The following is a 22,092-nucleotide window of genomic DNA, read 5'->3' as shown; positions in this document are numbered from 1 at the left end:
GGAAGTGTTCCCAGTTCGGGCTAATCTATGCAGCCTAACATTGAGTTATAGAAGTCTATAATGCATTATGTGAATGCTAGGCCAAAGAGATGTGTTTTTAGGTTACGTTGGATTTATGTAACATTATTTATTTCAATTAACTTAAGTTAATTACATAAGGTTAACCCTCTGGGGACCTCCTCGTTTTTTTTCACATAGCAGCAAAATAGACTTAAAATACTCCCGTAATTTTTTGTCATACAGGCTTAAGAAATATGAAAAAATAAACTGTTAAATGTCTTCTTATTTATGGGTTCACTTAAAATCTAAATAAAACATTGTGCTTTTGTAAAATAAAGAAAGTAAACAGGGAGTGCTTTCTGCCTCTCCGTCTCCGTGAACTTTTTTTCTAGTGCACGTCTCTAAACTCAAACAAAACGAATACTATTCACTCAGACATGATATATATATCTCTGTAATCATTTAAGTGTGTAGTTTTAAATTATCTAATTCAAAACTAAAACAAATATTCTCTGTTTATGCAATCTATATAAAAAGAGCGAGAGATCAGCCGTCCTCATTATTATGGAGCTAAAGGAGTCTCAATAAAGATAAATGCACACACTACATTCACATATGCACACACAGGATTCATACATGCACACACATGATTCATAAATACACACACAGGATACACAAATGCGCACAAAATTCACAAATGCACACACAAAATTTAAAAAGCACAGAAGATTCACAAATGCATACAAAATTCACATATTCACACAAAATTCATAAATACACACACAATTCATAAATACACACACAATTTACAAATGCACTCAAGATTCAGAAATGCACAGGGCAAGATTCAGACGTGTATTTCTGATGCACACACAAATATATATTGATTTACAAACTGCTTGCGGTCTGTGAACTTCACTGCATTTGTGTGTGAATTTTGAGACTCCCTTGACTTGGCTCGACACACAAATGCCTTTTTTTAAACAGGGAATGATCAGCAACCAATCAGATATCTCCCTTGGTTTAGCCAATCACAAGAACGCACCCCGCGTGGGGGATTGTTTACTCATAAGCCAATCACATGAATGCGTTCACACAGCGCGATATGCATGTGGCGCGGGCGCGGTGGACTTCTGTCTGTCAGTTGGTTGAGACATAGACATCATATAGATAGACGCCCTATCGACCGCTACTGTATGGGAAGCCAAACAAACCAAAAGTGGGACGAGACAGCGGGGGGTTACAGAGCTCGCGCCGCGCTGACATGTCATCTGCGCGGTTCAATGGTCCGAGCCGCGCGGCCGACTCGTCAGCGCAGCGCGGACGTGTTTCCTAGCGACAACCAATGGGCAGCGCGGCGCGAACAATCCTCACCAGCGCTGCACTGATCAAACAGCGCAGCGCAAACCATACATGCAAATAAATGTACAATAAAGAAACCCCAGCTTCCTTACAAAAAATTGGTTCTCTGCTGAAGTTTAGGAGTTTTTCCCTACAGAAGACAAAGAAGAAGAAAGACTAGATGAAATGCATACATTTCTTATGTTTATTATAGCTATGTAATACTGTTAGTAAAGAGTCGTGTTGTGCGTCGATACTTTGAAGAACTGCACATATATAGAGGCTACGGAAAGAGCTGTACAAAGCAGAAACTTCAATGACTTTCAATTTCGTAGTCGTCTTGAGGAGCACGCCAACCTTCTGGAAATTATATCGGACAGTTTACATGTTCAGGTAATGTATGTTAGTAAGTTTTGCATTCAGCCATCATTTGTAGACTTTAAGCTTTTTATGTCTGAATTCCATAATCATTTGTTAATTTTGAATAAAATGTTAAAACTAAAGATCAATTTTATGTTATTGATATTTTGTGATATTGATTTATAGGGTGAATTCAGTGTGATTTACACAATTTTTAGCTATTGAGATTAATTGGAAAAAGTGTCCCTCCCAATCAACCTGATCTCCTATATATAGCCTAGTCTAAAACTGTATAATGTTTTAGAATGACCTTGACCTCATCACCACAATCTATGAACTTCAAGAGGCTATACAAGACTTATGTCTTCTGATGGACCATTTTCAACCCTCCTGTGAACGCCCCATTTTCACTACCAATTTTACATACCAGGGGACGGCCAAGGTAATGTTTATTTTAAGTTTGACACAGCAGTTTTGCAATTATTCATTTTTCAAGGCTTTTTCTTTAGGTTCATGTAAATCAAAATCTGCTGTGCAGTGCAGGGGAATCTGTCAGTTGATGGGTCCCATTGACTTCCATAGTTTTTTTTTATGCTATGGAAGTCAGTGGGATCCATATATTTTTTAGTAACTGACATTCTTCTTTGAAATATCTTCTGGGTTCACTGTTCAGCAGAAAAAATCATACAGGGTTGGAAAAACTTATATTAAGGGTGAGTAAATGATGACACAATTTTCATTTTTTTGGGTGAACTATAAAGGCAAAACAAATTTGTTATTGTCTTAAGAATAGTGAAACCATAACATTTTAATTCTAACTTCCAGATATCACATCACAGTGGTGATGAGGTCAAGGTCATTCTAAAACATTATACAGTTTTAGATATATAGGCTATATATAGGCGACCAGGTTGATTGGGAGGGACACTTTTTCCAATTAATCTCAATAGCAAAAAGTGTCCAAATCATACCGAATTCACCCTATAAATCAATATCACAAAATATCAATAACATAAAATTGACTTTAAAATAAAATAACTTTCTTTATTGTACATTTATTTGCATGTATGGTTTGCGCTGCGCTGTTTGATCAGTGCAGCGCTGGTGAGGATTGTTCGCGCCGCGCTGCCCATTGGTTGTCGCTAGGAAACACGCCGCGCTGCGCTGACGAGTCGGCCGCGCGGCTCGGACCATTGAACCGCGCAGATGACATGTCAGCGCGGCGCGAGCTCTGTAACCCCCCGCTGTCTCGTCCCACTTTTGGTTTGTTTGGCTTCCCATACAGTAGCGGTCGATAGGGCGTCTATCTATATGATGTCTATGTCTCAACCAACTGACAGACAGAACTCCACCGCGCCCGCGACACATGCATATCGCGCTGTGTGAACGCATTCATGTGATTGGCTTATGAGTAAACAATCCCCCACGCGGGGTGCGTTCTTGTGATTGGCTAAACCAAGGGAGATATCTGATTGGTTGCTGATCATTCCCTGTTTAAAAAAAGGCATTTGTGTGTCGAGCCAAGTCAAGGGAGTCTCAAAATTCACACACAAATGCAGTGAAGTTCACAGACCGCAAGCAGTTTGTAAATCAATATATATTTGTGTGTGCATCAGAAATACACGTCTGAATCTTGCCCTGTGGATTTCTGAATCTTGAGTGCATTTGTAAATTTTGTTTGTATTTCTGAATTGTGTGTGTATTTATGAATTTTGTGTGAATATGTGAATTTTGTATGCATTTGTGAATCTTCTGTGCTTTTTAAATTTTGTGTGTGCATTTGTGAATTTTGTGCGCATTTGTGTATCCTGTGTGTGTATTTATGAATCATGTTTTGCATGTATGAATCCTGTGTGTGCATATGTGAATGTAGTGTGTGCATTTATCTTTATTGAGACTCTTTTAGCTCCATACATTATCGTTCTGGCATCTCATTACTCTGCTAATGTGACACGCCCATCGACAGCGCGCGCTATTCAAACTGAAGCAACACATGCAAACCAGTTAGCAGCTGGAAAACACACTCGCTGTGAGAAATAATAATATCGTGATAATCCTGGAAATTTTACCTCAAACGTGCTGGATTAGCCTAACAACGGATCCAGCTGCAGATCATCAGTAAGTGCTTTGTTCTAATCGCGATATGAAATGGTGTCTGTAAACCGCAAAAGACTGTTTAAATTTGAATCGCGTTTCTGTGTTTGAATGAATGCACGGAGCATGCTGTTGTTTACTCCAGCTCGCGTGCAGCAGCTGTGTGTGAATGAAACTATCTATATTGCCTACTGAGATTAGTAAAAATCGACTGAATACGTTGAAATAAAATGTATTTGTATAAGCAACATATTAAACTGCAAATTAACATTTATGCCCTAATATATATTATAAAAGACGATATGTTATATATATATATATATATAACCAACACCACCTGACCAACTTTTCTCTTTGTTCATCTGAGAGTTATAACCCAGATACAACAGCCAAACAAAATCTAAAGTTAATTATTTAAGGGTCAAGAGCCCAACTAAAGCAAACACTGATCACCATAATGGTGTCTTACAAAATAGATTTTCTCCTTTGGTGATTCTGCTTGTTAACATCAGGTGTCTTCAATAATGATCAATCATCACTCAATGAATCACTTAATTATCTCATTAACTTTAACACTCTTCAGTGTTAATTTAACACTTATATTTTAACACTTTAACACTCTTGAGTCTGGAGCCCCATATAAACTCCCAGGAGAGTTTATTTAACACTGGAGCTGCTGGATTATTCGGTTTGGTTAAATGTAAAATTTTTGGATAATTGAACTTAATTATTATTACATTGTTTTGGACAAAATTAAGACTGTTAACCTTATTCAACTAAACGACATTGGATTAACCTTATGTAACTAACTTAACCCTCTGGGGACCAAATACGCGCTGGCGCGTTTTGCTCGTGTGTTTTTTTTTAGCAATGCAAAATAAACTCAAAATGCTCTGTTAATTTTGATCTTTCATTTTCGTGTTATACATCAATCGATCCTGTTCAGTTTCTATTTTTTTTCTGTATACTCACAATAAAAATAAAGTGTTTTGCTTTTTGCCAAATAAAGAAAAATGAACATGATGCGAGTTCTGCACTCTCTCTGTCAATGAACTCCAATTTGAAACGCGTTCGAAAATGATATGTAACTCCGCGAAAATTCAGTCAAACAGGCAAACATACCCACGGGCATAAAGCTTGAGATCGCATCTTTCAAATGAAGTAATTTATATGAAAAACAAATATTCTCAGCTTCTGTAATCTGTATGAAAAGAGAGCGATTCCAGTCGAGCTCATTACGAGCTCATTGACTTTAATTCGTTCACGCCTACTGACGGAGCGCGCTATTCACAAGATAATGTGTTAAGCCATCTATGCAAAACAGGGAAACGCCCCCAAGCAAATGCTTTAAGTTTCATCATTCAGTCACCTGCGCGTTGGGAAGATGGCACGATACAATAATATTCTTCAACTTTTTTAAAAGGAATGGAGCTTCATCAATACCTACGCCTGCAACTCGGAGTGCGCCTAGCAACAGATTCAGAAATCAGAAAGAGTAAGTAGGCTACATATTTTACCTACTATTATTACAGATATTTTACAGATATTTTCACAAATTAATATGGAAAACATGTCTGGAATTGATATTTTTCCCGCAGTGCTGAATGAGAAGAGCCATTAATATTATTGATAAACTATTGTTTTCTAAGTCAGCTAAAAACATCTCCATCTCCGCTGTTAAAGGGCACCTATTATGACATTTAAAATGTTCCTAATGTTGTTTAGTCCCCAACAACAGTTTTACATGCATGCAATTACAAAAAACACTTTTGTTGTCGTATAATAAGCATTTATTTTTACCTGATTTGCTCACCGACTCCCAAATGATTCGTTCAACGACTAATTTTTCCAAACCCCTCCTTTGCGCGACGCTAATCTGCGTTGATTGGTCAGATGACCCAGTCAGTTGTGATTGGTATACTATATTGTTTAACACGGAGTACAATGATGCTTTTATCAATTAAATTGTGTTATAATAATGATTATAGTCCACTGCTTTGTAGTTTGTAGTAAAAAATGAAAAATAAGATAAAGAATTTAATGTTATGTTAGCGAGCATAGCCTAGAGTTCATATTGTAAAAGCACAATCAGTCTTTGTTTGCGTTAGCCGGATGCATAAACATAACGTTTTTACAAAAAAGAAAAAAAAATGTAGTTACGTTACTACGAGGTATTATTCTATTCTTTAAGACAACTCCGAAAACAACGACAGACACTTCACATATCTCAATACAATTGTCATTGAAAACCTAGAAGCTAAAAGGTGCTTACACAACAAACAAAATAATAATTAAGCATCCTACATAAAACATAAGTCAAGTCAAGTCATCTTTATTTATATAGCGCTTTTTACAATACAGATTGTATCAAAGCAGCTTCACAGTGATAACATGAAAATACAAAAAAAAACAATTTCATCATCGTCCACCTTTAAGGCAGATCTATAATATTGTTGAATATTAAATGTCCCCAACTAAGCAAGCCAGAAGGTAAGGCAACAGCGGCAAGGAACCAAAACTCCATCAGGGACAGAATGGAGAAAAAAACCTTGGGAGAACCCAGGCTCAGTCGGGGGCCAGTTCTCCTCTGGCCAATGAGTGAACAGTGTATGAAGTTCAGAATGAATCAGAGTATTTGTCCAGTTCCGGTTGGTTGAAGTCGGAGTGGAGAGGAGGAGAGACTGGTTGACACTTCAGGTCAGCGGCGTCGTCGTCGTGTCCTGGCGCTGGTCCTTCATCAGATCTGGATACGGCCTGGTTCCGGTGGACAGCAGTAAACCTCGGGATAGACAGAGAGACTAATATTAGCGTAGACGCCATCCTTCTTATGATGTACCAAGTACATCAGGATTACGGGAAGTGTTCCCGGTCCCGGCTGTTCTAAACTATGCAGCCTAATTATAAGTCTATAATGTGTTATGTGTATGCTAGGCCGAAGAGATGTGTTTTTAGTCTAGATTTGAACTGACAGAGTGTGTCTGCTTCCCGGACAATGGTAGGAAGACTGTTCCAAAGTTTTGGTGCTAAGTAGGAAAAGGATCTACCACCAGCAGTCGATTCTGATATTCTAGGTATTATTAACTGACCGGAATTTTGAGATCGCAGTAGACGTGAAGGACTATAATGCGTTAAGAGCTCGCTCAAGTACTGCGGAGCTAAACCATTTAGTGCTTTGTAAGTGATCAGCAATATTTTAAAATTTATATGATGTTTAATAGGCAGCCAATGCAGTGTTGACAGAACGGGGCTAATATGGTCATACTTCCTGGTTCTAGTAAGAACTCGAGCTGCTGCGTTATGAACTAGCTGTAGTTTGTTTGTTAAGCGTGCAGGGCAACCACCCAGTAGAGCATTACAATAATCTAGCCTTGAGGTCATAAACGCATGAACTAATTGTTCTGCATTATTCATTGAGAGCATATGGCGTAATTTAGATATATTTTTAAGATGGAAGAAAGCGGTTTTACAGATACTAGACACATGACTTTCAAATGAAAGATTGGTATCAAAGAGCACACCCAGGTTCCTAACCGACGACGAAGACTTAACAGAGCAGCCATCAAGTGTTAGACAGTACTCTAGGTTATTACGTGTGGAAGTTTTTTGTCCAATAATTAGAATCTCTGTTTTTTCTGAATTTAGTAGTAGGAAATTACTAGTCATCCAATTTTTTATATCAGCTATGCATTCCGTTAATTTTGTGAATTGGTAGGTTTCGTTAGGTTTTGAAGAAATATACAGCTGAGTATCGTCGGCATAACAGTGAAAGCTAATTCCATGTTTCCTAATGATATCTCCTAATGGTAGCATATACAGAGTGAACAGCAGCGGTCCTAGTACTGAGCCTTGTGGTACGCCATACTGAACTTGTGATTGATAAGACATCTCGTCATTTACTGCTACAAACTGATAACGGTCAGATAAGTATGATTTAAACCATGCTAGTGCAATTCCACTAATGCCAACATAATGTTCGAGTCTATTTAAAAGGATGTTGTGGTCAATGGTGTCAATTGCAGCACTAAGATCCAGTAATACTAATAGAGAGATACAACCACGATCGGATGATAAGAGCAAATCATTTGTGACTCTAACGAGAGCTGTCTCGGTACTATGGTGCGGTCTAAATCCGGACTGAAAATCCTCGCAGATATCATTTCTTTCAAGAAAGGAACACAGTTGTGAGGATACTGCTTTTTCTAATATCTTTGACAGAAATGGCAGATTAGAGATCGGCCTGTAATTGACTAGTTTTGTAGGATCAAGTTGCTGTTTTTTAACAAGCGGTTTAATCATAGCTAGCTTAAAGGTTTTTGGTACGTATCCTAGAGACAAAGATGAATTAATGATATTAAGAAGAGGATCTATGACATCTGGAAGCATCTCTTTCAGCAGCTTAGTCGGTATAGGGTCTAACATAGTTGTCGATTTAGATGATTTGACGAGTTTGCTAAATTCTTCCTCTCCTATAGCAATGAATGAATCAAATTTTCCCTCAGGGAGACTACAATGCACTTCCTGATGTGATACTGTATTAGACGGTTGCATAGTTATAATTTTGTCCCTGATATTATCGATCTTATAAGTGAAGAAGTTCATAAAGTCATTACTGCTGTGTTGCTTGGAAACTTCTGGGCTTGAAGCTTTCTTTTTCGTTAGTTTAGCCACTGTTTCAAATAAATACCTAGGATTATGTTTATTTTCTTCTAATAGGGTTGAAAAATAAGCAGATCTAGCAGCTTTTAAAGCCTCTCTGTAAGCAATCGAGCTCTCCTTCCATGAAATCCGAAACACCTCTAGTTTTGTTTTCTTCCAGTTGCGCTCCATTTTTCTGGCTGCTCTCTTAAGGGCCTGAGTGTGTGTGTGTGTGTGTGTGTGTGTGTGTGTGTGTGTGAGCGTGTGTGTGTGAGTGTGCTCGTTGTGCCACGGCGTTGGACTATGTTCTTTAATCTCCTTTAAGCGCAGCGGAGCAACTGTGTCTAAAGTGCTGGAAAAGAGAGAGTTAAAAGTTTCTGTTGCAATATCAAGTTCTTCTAAGCTATCCGGGATGCTGAGATGATGAAACTGATTAGGAAGATTATTGATAAAGCAATCTTTAGTGGCAGAAGTGATCGGTCTAACATATTTATAACACGGAGTCGGCTTTGCAGCCTTGGCTAAATGTAATTTACACGAGACTAGATAGTGATCTGAGATGTCATCGCTCTGCTGCAGTATTTCAACGGCATCAACATCTATTCTATGTGATAATATCAGATCTAGAGTATGATTACGACAATGAGTCGGTCCTGACACGTGTTGTCTAACTCCAATTGAGTTTATAATGTCTTTAAATGCCAATCCCAATGCATCTTTTTCATTATCTATGTGTATATTAAAGTCACCAACAATTAGTACTTTATCTGCAGCCAATACTAATTCTGATATAAAGTCCGCAAATTCTTTGATAAAGTCTGTATGGTGCCCTGGTGGCCTGTATACAGTAGCCAGCAGAATTTTCAAACGTGATTTATCGGTTACACTATATATTTTTTAGGGCTGTAACGATTAATCGCGATTAATCAAAATTCAAAATAAAAGTTTGTGTTTACATAATAAATGTGTGTGTATTGTGTATAATTATTTTGTATATATAAATACACACACATGCATGTATATATTTAATAAAAATGTGTTATTTATATATAAAATAGTTCTATTTATATATAATATAAATCATATAAAAATATATATGCAGTATATAAATGCAAATATTTCTCAAATATATACATGCATGTGTATGTATTTATGTATACAAAATAATTATACACAATACACACACATATATTATGTAAACACAAACTTTTATTTTGAATTTTGATTAATCGCGATTAGACTAGAAAAGATTAGATCTTTTAAACACAGCCAGTGCCGCTGCTAGCCATTTCGGTGCCCTAAGCATAATTCCTTTATGATGCCCTCTCCACCGAGAAGCTTCATGAGGCACGCGCGCCTCTCTTGCTCTCTCTCCCTCTCTGCCGTGCACGCGCTACGCGGTTTGGAGCACAGTCCCCTGTCTCGCGGGCGCGCTCGCTCTAGATTCCGGGAGATTTTAACTAATACGCGGGCGTCAGTGAGCTATCAATATGCGGGAGACTCCCGGAACGCTATTTTTTTGTTGCTCCTCTCAGCTCTTGGTTCCCTACGCACAGCGCGTGGTGGGAGCGGCGGCACTGGTTCTCCATAACAGAGCGAATTGCATCCCGTGTCTCGTTTCGGTTTTCGATTTCTCTGACCTACAATGTAAAACTCTGCGCTTAGCGTCTACGTCGCGGCTCTCAGCCCGCCCTCTGTTCGTTGATTTGCCCGGCCGTCCGAAGGCCGGTGGAAAACTGAAAGATAGGCCGCTATCTCAGACTGAATACAGGAGCGAAATGAAATTATCGGAAGTAGGAAGTCTGACGTAGTCAGGCTAAGTAAATGATGGTTCAAAACAGAAAGAAATACGAAGCTAATACGAGGCTTAGACGGAGCTTACAGCCTCGAAGCAAACAAACTTAAAATGTATTAAAATATGTATTCCTTCCTGTTATTTGCACTGTGAAATGTTGATATATTTTAAGTTTTTCTATGCAAGGGGTGCTGCTGGATTGGGATTATAGTTAAGTACCATCCCAGAGCCGAGTTTTTCCTTTAATGTCGTAAGGGCGTAAATTGTAGTACGAGCGGGGGGGAATCATGGGTAATGTAGTCCGGAACACGCATTGTCGGGTGTACAGCATTGAATAGAGCGGAGATGTGTTGTTTTTCCTGCTGTTTTTCGGTAGAGATGCACGAGTATTTGTGTTCACTGTGTAACCGGTGGCTCGCGACACCAGTTATATGCACTTGTCTGCGTTGTGTGTGTAGCTTTGTCGAGACAGACACGGGACATAATAATATACAAACAAATGTAATCAGCCTCTTTAGTGAATCACCCTCAAAGATCTCTATAAAACAAATGTGATGTACAATCGTCACATGTGCTCTCATTTCCACATTTAGGCCCAGATGCAAAAATATAACTTGATTGGGATGAAATGACAAAAATAACCACAGAGATAGGTAAAATAATATTATATACATAAATTAGAGTGAAAATACAGACATAAATGCAACAATTAAAATAAAGATTAATTAAGATTAACCAGAGCCCAAAATAACTCCTCTACAGTGCATTAACAATGCCAAGAGGAAGAGGAGGGGACAGAACAGGACATTATATTGACTCATGACGTCACATCAATTAAAGGGGAAAGGCACTCACTTCACTTAGGCAGTCATCAGGTGTATGTAAATGAACAATTTTGTGAGAATTCTAATTAACAATACATATATTAAACAGTACACTTTCTGTACCTGTTACAACTGCAACATTCTGGGTCATGTGAATGCAGGCCGGAGATATCAATAAAGCAGCATACTCAGGACACTTAATTTGTATAACGCGTCATTTGCACGGACTTGAGTAACTGGTAAACTGTTACGCACACACGGCTGCTGAGACGGAGAGCGCCGAAGTGAAAAAGATAACCCTGTTAAATCATTAATTTCAAGATACTCTGATATTTATGATTTACGCTCTTTTTGTAAAAGTGAGTTTCTGACTGATAATATTTTTATATAAAAAAATATAATTAGTATTGTGAAATGAATGTCAACAAAGGTTTTGAATACATTGTTAATGTATTTATATTGCTGCCAAACTCTTCTATACATACATTCATCCCTAATGTTAAAGTGTTCAGTGTGAAAATTTAATGTTTTAAGTGTTCTCTGGAATGGTTAAAAAACAAAAAGTCATTGACATGTTTAAAATATTATGATATAATTTTGGATCGCCTGTTACCAATAAATGTGACGTTTTGTATTGCACTATTTTATACTATAAGGACAGAACATTTCTTTCATTGTATTTTCACACTCGACCACTAGAGGGCACACGTCTTTGACTTCACCGATTCCTATACGCCTTTCTCTTTAAGACCATGCGCTTCATTCACCGCAGGAGCTGGACAACTGTGCGCCTGAAGCTCTGAGCTCTGTCCGTTTGTGAAGAAAAGTAAGTTTATTTGTCATTTTCTAGTAGAGACATGCACGTTAGTGATGATGATGTTATTATGATGGTGTCACATTAATCTTGTAAGTTTGTATTTGCACAATTTGACATTTTCGTTCATCTTTGTCGGAAAGCTAAGAAAGTGAAAGTGAAAGTGACATGTTAGGGGAGGAATAACCCATTCTCGGAATTCGTCTGCATTTAACCCACGCAGTTTGTACACACGCACACGCATTAGGAGTAGTGAATATTGAACACACATAAACACACACTGCAAACCGTTTAATGGTTTCCCAGATAGCAGACCGACGTCGATTCAACGTTGATTTTTAGTTGTAAAGGTTAGTAGGCCTTATCAGTCGTCGATCAAATTTATACGTTGATTCAATGTCAGTTTGCTATCTGGGTTGTGGTTATATTGACATATGTTGACCCATATTAAGATCATTTTGACATGCTACACCGTCATAGTTGAGGAATTGTCAGCAAATTTCAGACAATGGTTGATTGTTTATTTTCAGTATAGAAATGTATAATACCTGTAGAAATTTCACAGAAGGATTGTATATTATTTTACGTGTAATTTGCTAATTTTCCTCTGTTTCAGATACACCAACACCCTTTTACCTAAAGCCTATATATTTCTGCAACCCAATTGCTCACAGACGTGACCTTTAACTGATTAAAGTTGTTTTGAATGTAACTCTCCGTCAGCAGTTTTCCGTCAACTTCCACCTCTGAAAGGCTGTTGCTGGGGTTTTGAAGGAGGACGCGACAGCTGAAGTGAATCTCCAGGATGGCGAAGTGTAAAACAGACTGCATTGAAAGGCCTCTGTCTCTGGCCTTTGAAAAGCTTGGTCGTGTTGTTGGTAGATATCCATGTGTGTTTCTTATATCAGCTTTATGTGTGACTGCTGCCCTTGGATCTGGTTTTATCTTTCTTCACGAGCGGAAGGACAATGATATTGAAGACCAGTTTACGCCTGTCAATGGACCTGCCAAGTTGGAGAGGGCGATTGTGGTGAAACATTTCCCACAATCTGAAGAGTTTTCTCAGCTACGGCTTGCGTCTGAAGGCACTTATGCCTCTTTGATCTTCACAGGCTTGCACGGAGAAAATATATTAACTGAAGCAGCTTTAGACGACATTATAGAGTTAGATAGACGAGTGCAAAGCATGACGACAGGAAACACTTTCAAAACCCTCTGTGCCAAAACAAAGGGAAAGTGCATGTCAAACGCAATTTTAGACATTATAAAAGACAATCCTACTGAAATAGTTTCTTTAAAAATAACATATCCAATGAATAATACCATGTTTTTGGGAACAACCATCGGCGGTGTTGAGCCAGAGAGCTCAGTGCTCACCAGGGCCAAAGCAATCAGGCTTTTTTATTTCTTAGATGAGAAGAAGACAGAGGAAAACCGTCACTGGCTAGATGGCTTTCTAAAACTCCTCTCAAACTCTACAGAAAAGAAAACGGTAAGTAAAAATACTAAATATTATACAAATATCTAATGACCAGGGCTTGAGATTTACACCCTCCAAACCGGCCAAATGCGTGTGTATTTCATCAGTGGCGTGTAACGCTGTCACTCCTACTAGCCACGTTGGCGGGTTGAATTTTATATATAATACATAAAAAAAAAAAAATTTTACATCTGAAATAATAAACGAATGCAATGTAGTGTTGTCAAAAATATAGATTTCTGAAATATCTGAAACGCTTCCAATACTAATTTCCCGCAGAATAGATTCAGGAAACCAGCGTCTCTCGCTCTCTCTCATCTCTCCGACAGTGAGTTACTCACAAACCCGCCTTTCCTCACTCACTTCATTTGATCTGGATGAATATTGTTGTTGTTATAGGACTTGAATTTTACTGTGGGATTGCACGTTTTGAGCACATAAAGCTGCCTCTCAGTAATAAATTCTGTTATTTTTCGCTGCTTATTGTGCGTAAACAGTCAAATAACACAATGAATGTCAAAATGGCAGTCTTGACGAGTATTCATTGAAACACAGTCAGTTATGTTTTATCACATGTGTAACAGTATAAATTAATGGATCTGTGCATCAGGTCTTAAAGTGACCGCAGCCTAATATACCTGCTGCCAAATAATGAGATAATATAAAAAATATTTATATGGCAGTTTTCCCCATGAAAATGTATCAATGTCAAAATTGTGGCAAGTGAAAATGCAGAGTGGCAAGTAACTTTGGAAAACCTCTAGCCACAGAGGATGGTGAGCAAAAAAAGTTAATGTCAAGCCCTGGTAATGACCATTGTGTGAATAATGTGCCTCACTATGAAACACAGTTATGTATGCAGTAATTTTATGGAACAGTGCTCTTGTTACATATGTTACATGTGCTTATTATAGTAATACCAGTAAATTATGCATAATTACATGCAACTAACCTTTTGTTTTCATTTCTACAGGTCCATATGTCTTACTATACATCAATATCAAGACAGAATGAGCTTGAGACCAATTCAGACTCTGTTATCCCACTCTTCTCTCTTACGTATTCCCTGGCCATTACCATTTCGATTATGTCTTGTTTAAGGTATAAATAATTAAAAATATTCACATAAGTACATGTTTCTATCCCTAGCTGTGTGATTGATCTCTATAGCATGTCCTCTTCCTCAGGATAGACAGTGTGATTGATCTCTATAGCATGTCCTCTTCCTCAGGATAGACAGTGTGATTGATCTCTATAGCATGTCCTCTTCCTGTGATTGATCTCTATAGCATGTCCTCTTCCTCAGGATAGTCTGTGTGATTGATCTCTATAGCATGTCCTCTTCCTCAGGATAGTCTGTGTGATTGATCTCTATAGCACGTCCTCTTCCTGTGATTGATCTCTATAGCATGTCCTCTTCCTCAGGATAGTCTGTGTGATTGATCTCTATAGCATGTCCTCTTCCTCAGGATAGTCTGTGTGATTGATCTCTATAGCACGTCCTCTTCCTCAGGATAGACAGTGTGATTGATCTCTATAGCATGTCCTCTTCCTGTGATTGATCTCTATAGCATGTCCTCTTCCTCAGGATAGACAGTGTGATTGATCTCTATAGCATGTCCTCTTCCTCAGGATAGACAGTGTGATTGATCTCTATAGCATGTCCTCTTCCTCAGGATAGACAGTGTGATTGATCTCTATAGCATGTCCTCTTCCTCAGGATAGACAGTGTGATTGATCTCTATAGCATGTCCTCTTCCTCAGGATAGACAGTGTGATTGATCTCTATAGCATGTCCTCTTCCTGTGATTGATCTCTATAGCATGTCCTCTTCCTCAGGATAGTCTGTGTGATTGATCTCTATAGCATGTCCTCTTCCTCAGGATAGTCTGTGTGATTGATCTCTATAGCACGTCCTCTTCCTCAGGATAGACAGTGTGATTGATCTCTATAGCATGTCCTCTTCCTGTGATTGATCTCTATAGCATGTCCTCTTCCTCAGGATAGACAGTGTGATTGATCTCTATAGCATGTCCTCTTCCTCAGGATAGACAGTGTGATTGATCTCTATAGCATGTCCTCTTCCTCAGGATAGACAGTGTGATTGATCTCTATAGCATGTCCTCTTCCTCAGGATAGACAGTGTGATTGATCTCTATAGCATGTCCTCTTCCTCAGGATAGACAGTGTGATTGATCTCTATAGCATGTCCTCTTCCTGTGATTGATCTCTATAGCATGTCCTCTTCCTCAGGATAGACAGTGTGATTGATCTCTATAGCATGTCCTCTTCCTCAGGATAGTCTGTGTGATTGATCTCTATAGCATGTCCTCTTCCTCAGGATAGTCTGTGTGATTGATCTCTATAGCACGTCCTCTTCCTCAGGATAGACAGTGTGATTGATCTCTATAGCATGTCCTCTTCCTCAGGATAGTCTGTGTGATTGATCTCTATAGCACGTCCTCTTCCTGTGATTGATCTCTATAGCATGTCCTCTTCCTCAGGATAGTCTGTGTGATTGATCTCTATAGCATGTCCTCTTCCTCAGGATAGTCTGTGTGATTGATCTCTATAGCACGTCCTCTTCCTGTGATTGATCTCTATAGCATGTCCTCTTCCTCAGGATAGTCTGTGTGATTGATCTCTATAGCATGTCCTCTTCCTCAGGATAGACAGTGTGATTGATCTCTATAGCATGTCCTCTTCCTGTGATTGATCTCTATAGCATGTCCTCTTCCTCAGGATAGACAGTGTGATTGATCTCTATAGCATGTCCTCTTCCTCAGGATAGACAGTGTGATTGATCTCTATAGCATGTCCTCTTCCTCAGGATAGTCTGTGTGATTGATCTCTATAGCATGTCCTCTTCCTCAGGATAGACAGTGTGATTGATCTCTATAGCATGTCCTCTTCCTCAGGATAGACAGTGTGATTGATCTCTATAGCATGTCCTCTTCCTCAGGATAGACAGTGTGATTGATCTCTATAGCATGTCCTCTTCCTCAGGATAGTCTGTGTGATTGATCTCTATAGCATGTCCTCTTCCTCAGGATAGACAGTGTGATTGATCTCTATAGCATGTCCTCTTCCTCAGGATAGACAGTGTGATTGATCTCTATAGCATGTCCTCTTCCTGTGATTGATCTCTATAGCATGTCCTCTTCCTCAGGATAGACAGTGTGATTGATCTCTATAGCATGTCCTCTTCCTCAGGATAGTCTGTGTGATTGATCTCTATAGCATGTCCTCTTCCTCAGGATAGACAGTGTGATTGATCTCTATAGCATGTCCTCTTCCTCAGGATAGACAGTGTGATTGATCTCTATAGCATGTCCTCTTCCTCAGGATAGACTGTGTGATTGATCTCTATAGCATGTCCTCTTCCTCAGGATAGACAGTGTGATTGATCTCTATAGCATGTCCTCTTCCTCAGGATAGTCTGTGTGATTGATCTCTATAGCATGTCCTCTTCCTCAGGATAGACAGTGTGATTGATCTCTATAGCATGTCCTCTTCCTCAGGATAGACAGTGTGATTGATCTCTATAGCATGTCCTCTTCCTCAGGATAGACAGTGTGATTGATCTCTATAGCATGTCCTCTTCCTCAGGATAGTCTGTGTGATTGATCTCTATAGCATGTCCTCTTCCTCAGGATAGACAGTGTGATTGATCTCTATAGCATGTCCTCTTCCTCAGGATAGTCTGTGTGATTGATCTCTATAGCATGTCCTCTTCCTCAGGATAGACAGTGTGATTGATCTCTATAGCATGTCCTCTTCCTCAGGATAGACAGTGTGATTGATCTCTATAGCATGTCCTCTTCCTCAGGATAGTCTGTGTGATTGATCTCTATAGCATGTCCTCTTCCTCAGGATAGACAGTGTGATTGATCTCTATAGCACGTCCTCTTCCTCAGGATAGACAGTGTGATTGATCTCTATAGCATGTCCTCTTCCTCAGGATAGACAGTGTGATGGATCTCTATAGCATGTCCTCTTCCTCAGGATAGTCTGTGTGATTGATCTCTATAGCATGTCCTCTTCCTCAGGATAGACTGTGTGATTGATCTCTATAGCATGTCCTCTTCCTGTGATTGATCTCTATAGCATGTCCTCTTCCTCAGGATAGACAGTGTGATTGATCTCTATAGCATGTCCTCTTCCTCAGGATAGACAGTGTGATTGATCTCTATAGCATGTCCTCTTCCTGTGATTGATCTCTATAGCATGTCCTCTTCCTCAGGATAGACAGTGTGATTGATCTCTATAGCATGTCCTCTTCCTCAGGATAGACTGTGTGATTGATCTCTATAGCATGTCCTCTTCCTCAGGATAGTCTGTGTGATTGATCTCTATAGCATGTCCTCTTCCTCAGGATAGACAGTGTGATTGATCTCTATAGCATGTCCTCTTCCTCAGGATAGACAGTGTGATTGATCTCTATAGCATGTCCTCTTCCTCAGGATAGTCGGTGTGATTGATCTCTATAGCATGTCCTCTTCCTCAGGATAGTCTGTGTGATTGATCTCTATAGCATGTCCTCTTCCTCAGGATAGACAGTGTGATGGATCTCTATAGCATGTCCTCTTCCTCAGGATAGACAGTGTGATTGATCTCTATAGCATGTCCTCTTCCTCAGGATAGTCTGTGTGATTGATCTCTATAGCATGTCCTCTTCCTCAGGATAGACTGTGTGATTGATCTCTATAGCATGTCCTCTTCCTGTGATTGATCTCTATAGCATGTCCTCTTCCTCAGGATAGACTGTGTGATTGATCTCTATAGCATATCCTCTTCCTCAGGATAGACTGTGTGATTGATCTCTATAGCATATCCTCTTCCTCAGGATAGACTGTGTGATTGATCTCTATAGCATATCCTCTTCCTCAGGATAGACAGTGTGATTGATCTCTATAGCATATCCTCTTCCTCAGGATAGACAGTGTGATTGATCTCTATAGCATGTCCTCTTCCTCAGGATAGACAGTGTGATTGATCTCTATAGCATGTCCTCTTCCTCAGGATAGACAGTGTGATTGATCTCTATAGCATGTCCTCTTCCTCAGGATAGACAGTGTGATTGATCTCTATAGCATGTCCTCTTCCTCAGGATAGACAGTGTGATTGATCTCTATAGCATGTCCTCTTCCTGTGATTGATCTCTATAGCATGTCCTCTTCCTCAGGATAGTCTGTGTGATTGATCTCTATAGCATGTCCTCTTCCTCAGGATAGACAGTGTGATTGATCTCTATAGCATGTCCTCTTCCTGTGATTGATCTCTATAGCATGTCCTCTTCCTCAGGATAGACAGTGTGATTGATCTCTATAGCATGTCCTCTTCCTCAGGATAGACAGTGTGATTGATCTCTATAGCATGTCCTCTTCCTCAGGATAGTCTGTGTGATTGATCTCTATAGCATGTCCTCTTCCTCAGGATAGTCTGTGTGATTGATCTCTATAGCATGTCCTCTTCCTCAGGATAGACAGTGTGATTGATCTCTATAGCATGTCCTCTTCCTGTGATTGATCTCTATAGCATGTCCTCTTCCTCAGGATAGACAGTGTGATTGATCTCTATAGCATGTCCTCTTCCTCAGGATAGACAGTGTGATTGATCTCTATAGCATGTCCTCTTCCTCAGGATAGTCTGTGTGATTGATCTCTATAGCATGTCCTCTTCCTCAGGATAGTCTGTGTGATTGATCTCTATAGCATGTCCTCTTCCTCAGGATAGTCTGTGTGATTGATCTCTATAGCATGTCCTCTTCCTCAGGATAGACTGTGTGATTGATCTCTATAGCATGTCCTCTTCCTCAGGATAGACAGTGTGATTGATCTCTATAGCATGTCCTCTTCCTCAGGATAGACAGTGTGATTGATCTCTATAGCATGTCCTCTTCCTCAGGATAGACAGTGTGATTGATCTCTATAGCATGTCCTCTTCCTCAGGATAGTCAGTGTGATTGATCTCTATAGCATGTCCTCTTCCTCAGGATAGACAGTGTGATTGATCTCTATAGCATGTCCTCTTCCTCAGGATAGACAGTGTGATTGATCTCTATAGCATGTCCTCTTCCTGTGATTGATCTCTATAGCATGTCCTCTACCTCAGGCTAGACTGTGTCAGGACGAAGGTGTGGGTGGCTGCTTTCGGTGTCCTCTCCGCTGGGATGGCCGTGTTGGCCAGCTTTGGTCTGCTGCTGTTCTGTGGGATGCCGTTTGCCATGACCGTGGCCACAGCGCCCTTTCTGATTCTGGGTAAATGTCATTCATTTCCTCACCTAGTAGGTGTCTCACAACTGATGTTCACAGGCTCACCTCTCTGCTTTCCTCCAGGTGTTGGTGTTGATGACATGTTCATTATGATCTCCTGCTGGCAGAAGACTGAAGTTCATAAAGCCGTGGAGGTTCGTTTAGCAGAGACGTATAAAGAGGCCGGCGTGTCCATCACGATCACCACGCTGACAGATGTGCTGGCTTTCTACATCGGTCTCATGACGCCCTTCCGCTCAGTCCAGTCCTTCTGCATGTACACCAGCACAGCTCTTCTGTTCTGCTACATCTTCAACATCACCTTCTTTGGCGCGTGTCTCGCACTGAATGGCAGGAGAGAGAAAGGCAACAGACACTGGCTGACCTGCATGAAAGTCCCAGAAGCTACTGGTGATGATGGAGGCTGTTGTGTTGGTGGGGCGTATGATAAAAACACAGATAAGGAATTTGAAATGCCAATAGATTCATTCTTTAAAAACTATTACGGCCCTTTCTTAACAATAGTGTGGGTTAAGGCGCTCGTGTGTCTGATCTATGCCGGGTATTTGGCCGTCAGTATCTATGGATGCTTCCAGATGCAGGAAGGTCTAGATCTGAAGCATTTAGCAGCAGACGGCTCGTATGTTGGTAGTTACTATGACAAAGAAGATGAATTCTTCTCTGCCTTTGGTCCCAATGTCATGTTGGTTATAAAGGATGAACACTTTCAGTACTGGAACCCAACTGCTCGTGAAAATCTTGACTTGTGTTTGGAAACATTTAAAAATCTGACAATGGCAAATTCAAGCATTTTGCCGATTTCTTGGCTTAGTGAATACATGAAGTTTGGACCGAATGCAGGTTTAAATTTAAACATTGAAACACAATTCAAAAGCCATTTAACTGCATTTCTTAATCTGTCTGGTTTTAGTCAAGATGTTAATTTCACTAACAATCAGATTCATGCGTCACGTATGTTCGTTCAGACTGTGAACATCCGTACAGCGATCGATGAGAAGAACATGCTGGATGTATTTAGAGAAACCGCAGAACAATGTGGGAAGTTGCAGACCCCCGTTGATCTGATAGTGTACCACCCTGCATTCATCTATTTCGACCAATACGCCGTCATCGTCACTAATACAATCCAGAATATAGTGGTTGCTACGTGTGTAATGTTAGTCATTTCACTCCTGTTGATCCCAAACCCTCTTTGCTCTCTCTGGGTGACATTTGCCATCGCATCTGTCATTGTGGGAGTGGCCGGTTTCATGGCATTATGGGATGTTAGTTTAGACTCGGTGTCTATGATTAATCTTGTTATTTGTATCGGGTTTTCTGTCGACTTCTCTGCTCACATATGCTATGCTTTTGTGTCAAGTGAAAAGTCCTCAGCGAATGAGAAAGCCGTGGATGCAGTCACTAAACTGGGCTATCCCATCATTCAGGGTGCCGTGTCCACTATCGCAGGGGTGGTGGTGCTCGCGGCTGCTAAAAGCTACATCTTCAGGACCTTCTTCAAAATCATGTTCTTAGTCATTCTGTTTGGGGCCGTCCATGGCATCGTATTCATACCGGTGTTCCTGACCTTCCTCAGCACCTTTAGTAACCGCCACGAAAGAAACAAAGAAAATCTTCCAGAGCGAAGTGGAATGATTGCTTTCACAGAGTCTGCTGATCCTGACTGTTGCTGAGCTTACTTTACAGAAAGATTTTGCGTGTAGAAGTTACTAATCAAGGTTCATTTCTGAATATGTGCTCCAGTTTTCTGTGTATTTATATCATAATCAAGTTTATATTTTAAACACGTTTATTTTTATCCTTGTCATCAGTATTATTTCATATGGACATCTGTTCATTTAAACCCCTCAATGCAAACACAACTTTGCTTTTGTAATCCAGTTACATTCAAGTAAATTGATTAATCTGCATTACTGAACATTAGAACGTATTCTCTTCAGTGACAATTATACTGGGATTGAGGAATTTATGACAGTATTTACACAAATGTGTAAAAAGAGTGACACAAGGTACACATCTTGCTTTTGGAAACATTGGACCCGAAGCCTGTATGTTTTATAAATGATGTCTCATTTGATCATTCTTAAATGTTTTGTATTGTTTTTTGTTTTTACATAGATAAATATCTGTATTGTGTTGTCACGATGGACTTCTGTGTCTTGAATAAAGTTGATTGATTGATTGAAATGCTTAAACACCTCTGCCACTTATGCTCTGTCCTGTTTCTGCTTGTTTGCAGTGCAAGCGTCAATAAAAAAACTGGTTATTTGAACAAGTACAGCGTTTTCTTTATTCAAAACATGTGTGTAAAGTAGGGATGGGCAATATATTATCATTTGCGATATACTGGTAAAAAATTCTCCTCACAATAACAATTAGTCTTTCCGCGATAATGATAAAGCCTAGTTAATGATTTATTTATATTTGGGACCTATTCTCAGTGGCGCAAAAAGTGGGTATGCGCTATATGCGGC

The 22,092-nt window shown here is 39.6% G+C and overlaps 1 protein-coding gene across 1 annotated transcript; it reads left to right on the top strand.

Annotated features, from left to right (window-relative positions):
- Positions 1 to 11,779: 11,779 nt before the first annotated feature.
- LOC307011092 (patched domain-containing protein 3-like) lies at positions 11,780 to 21,888 on the top strand. The gene is made up of 5 exons (XM_079636417.1): positions 11,780 to 11,875; positions 12,480 to 13,355; positions 14,317 to 14,444; positions 19,458 to 19,603; positions 19,682 to 21,888. The coding sequence occupies exons 2-5, from the start codon at positions 12,669 to 12,671 to the stop codon at positions 21,289 to 21,291; spliced, it is 2,571 nt and encodes an 856-aa protein (XP_079492543.1). The 5' UTR covers positions 11,780 to 11,875; positions 12,480 to 12,668; the 3' UTR covers positions 21,292 to 21,888.
- Positions 21,889 to 22,092: the final 204 nt, after the last annotated feature.

Source organism: Phoxinus phoxinus (assembly GCF_949152265.1).
Source record: "Phoxinus phoxinus genome assembly, chromosome: 1".
Classification (NCBI taxonomy): Eukaryota; Metazoa; Chordata; class Actinopteri; order Cypriniformes; family Leuciscidae; genus Phoxinus; species Phoxinus phoxinus.
Note: the sequence above shows the minus strand (reverse complement) of the source record. Positions and strands in the feature narration are given on the sequence as shown.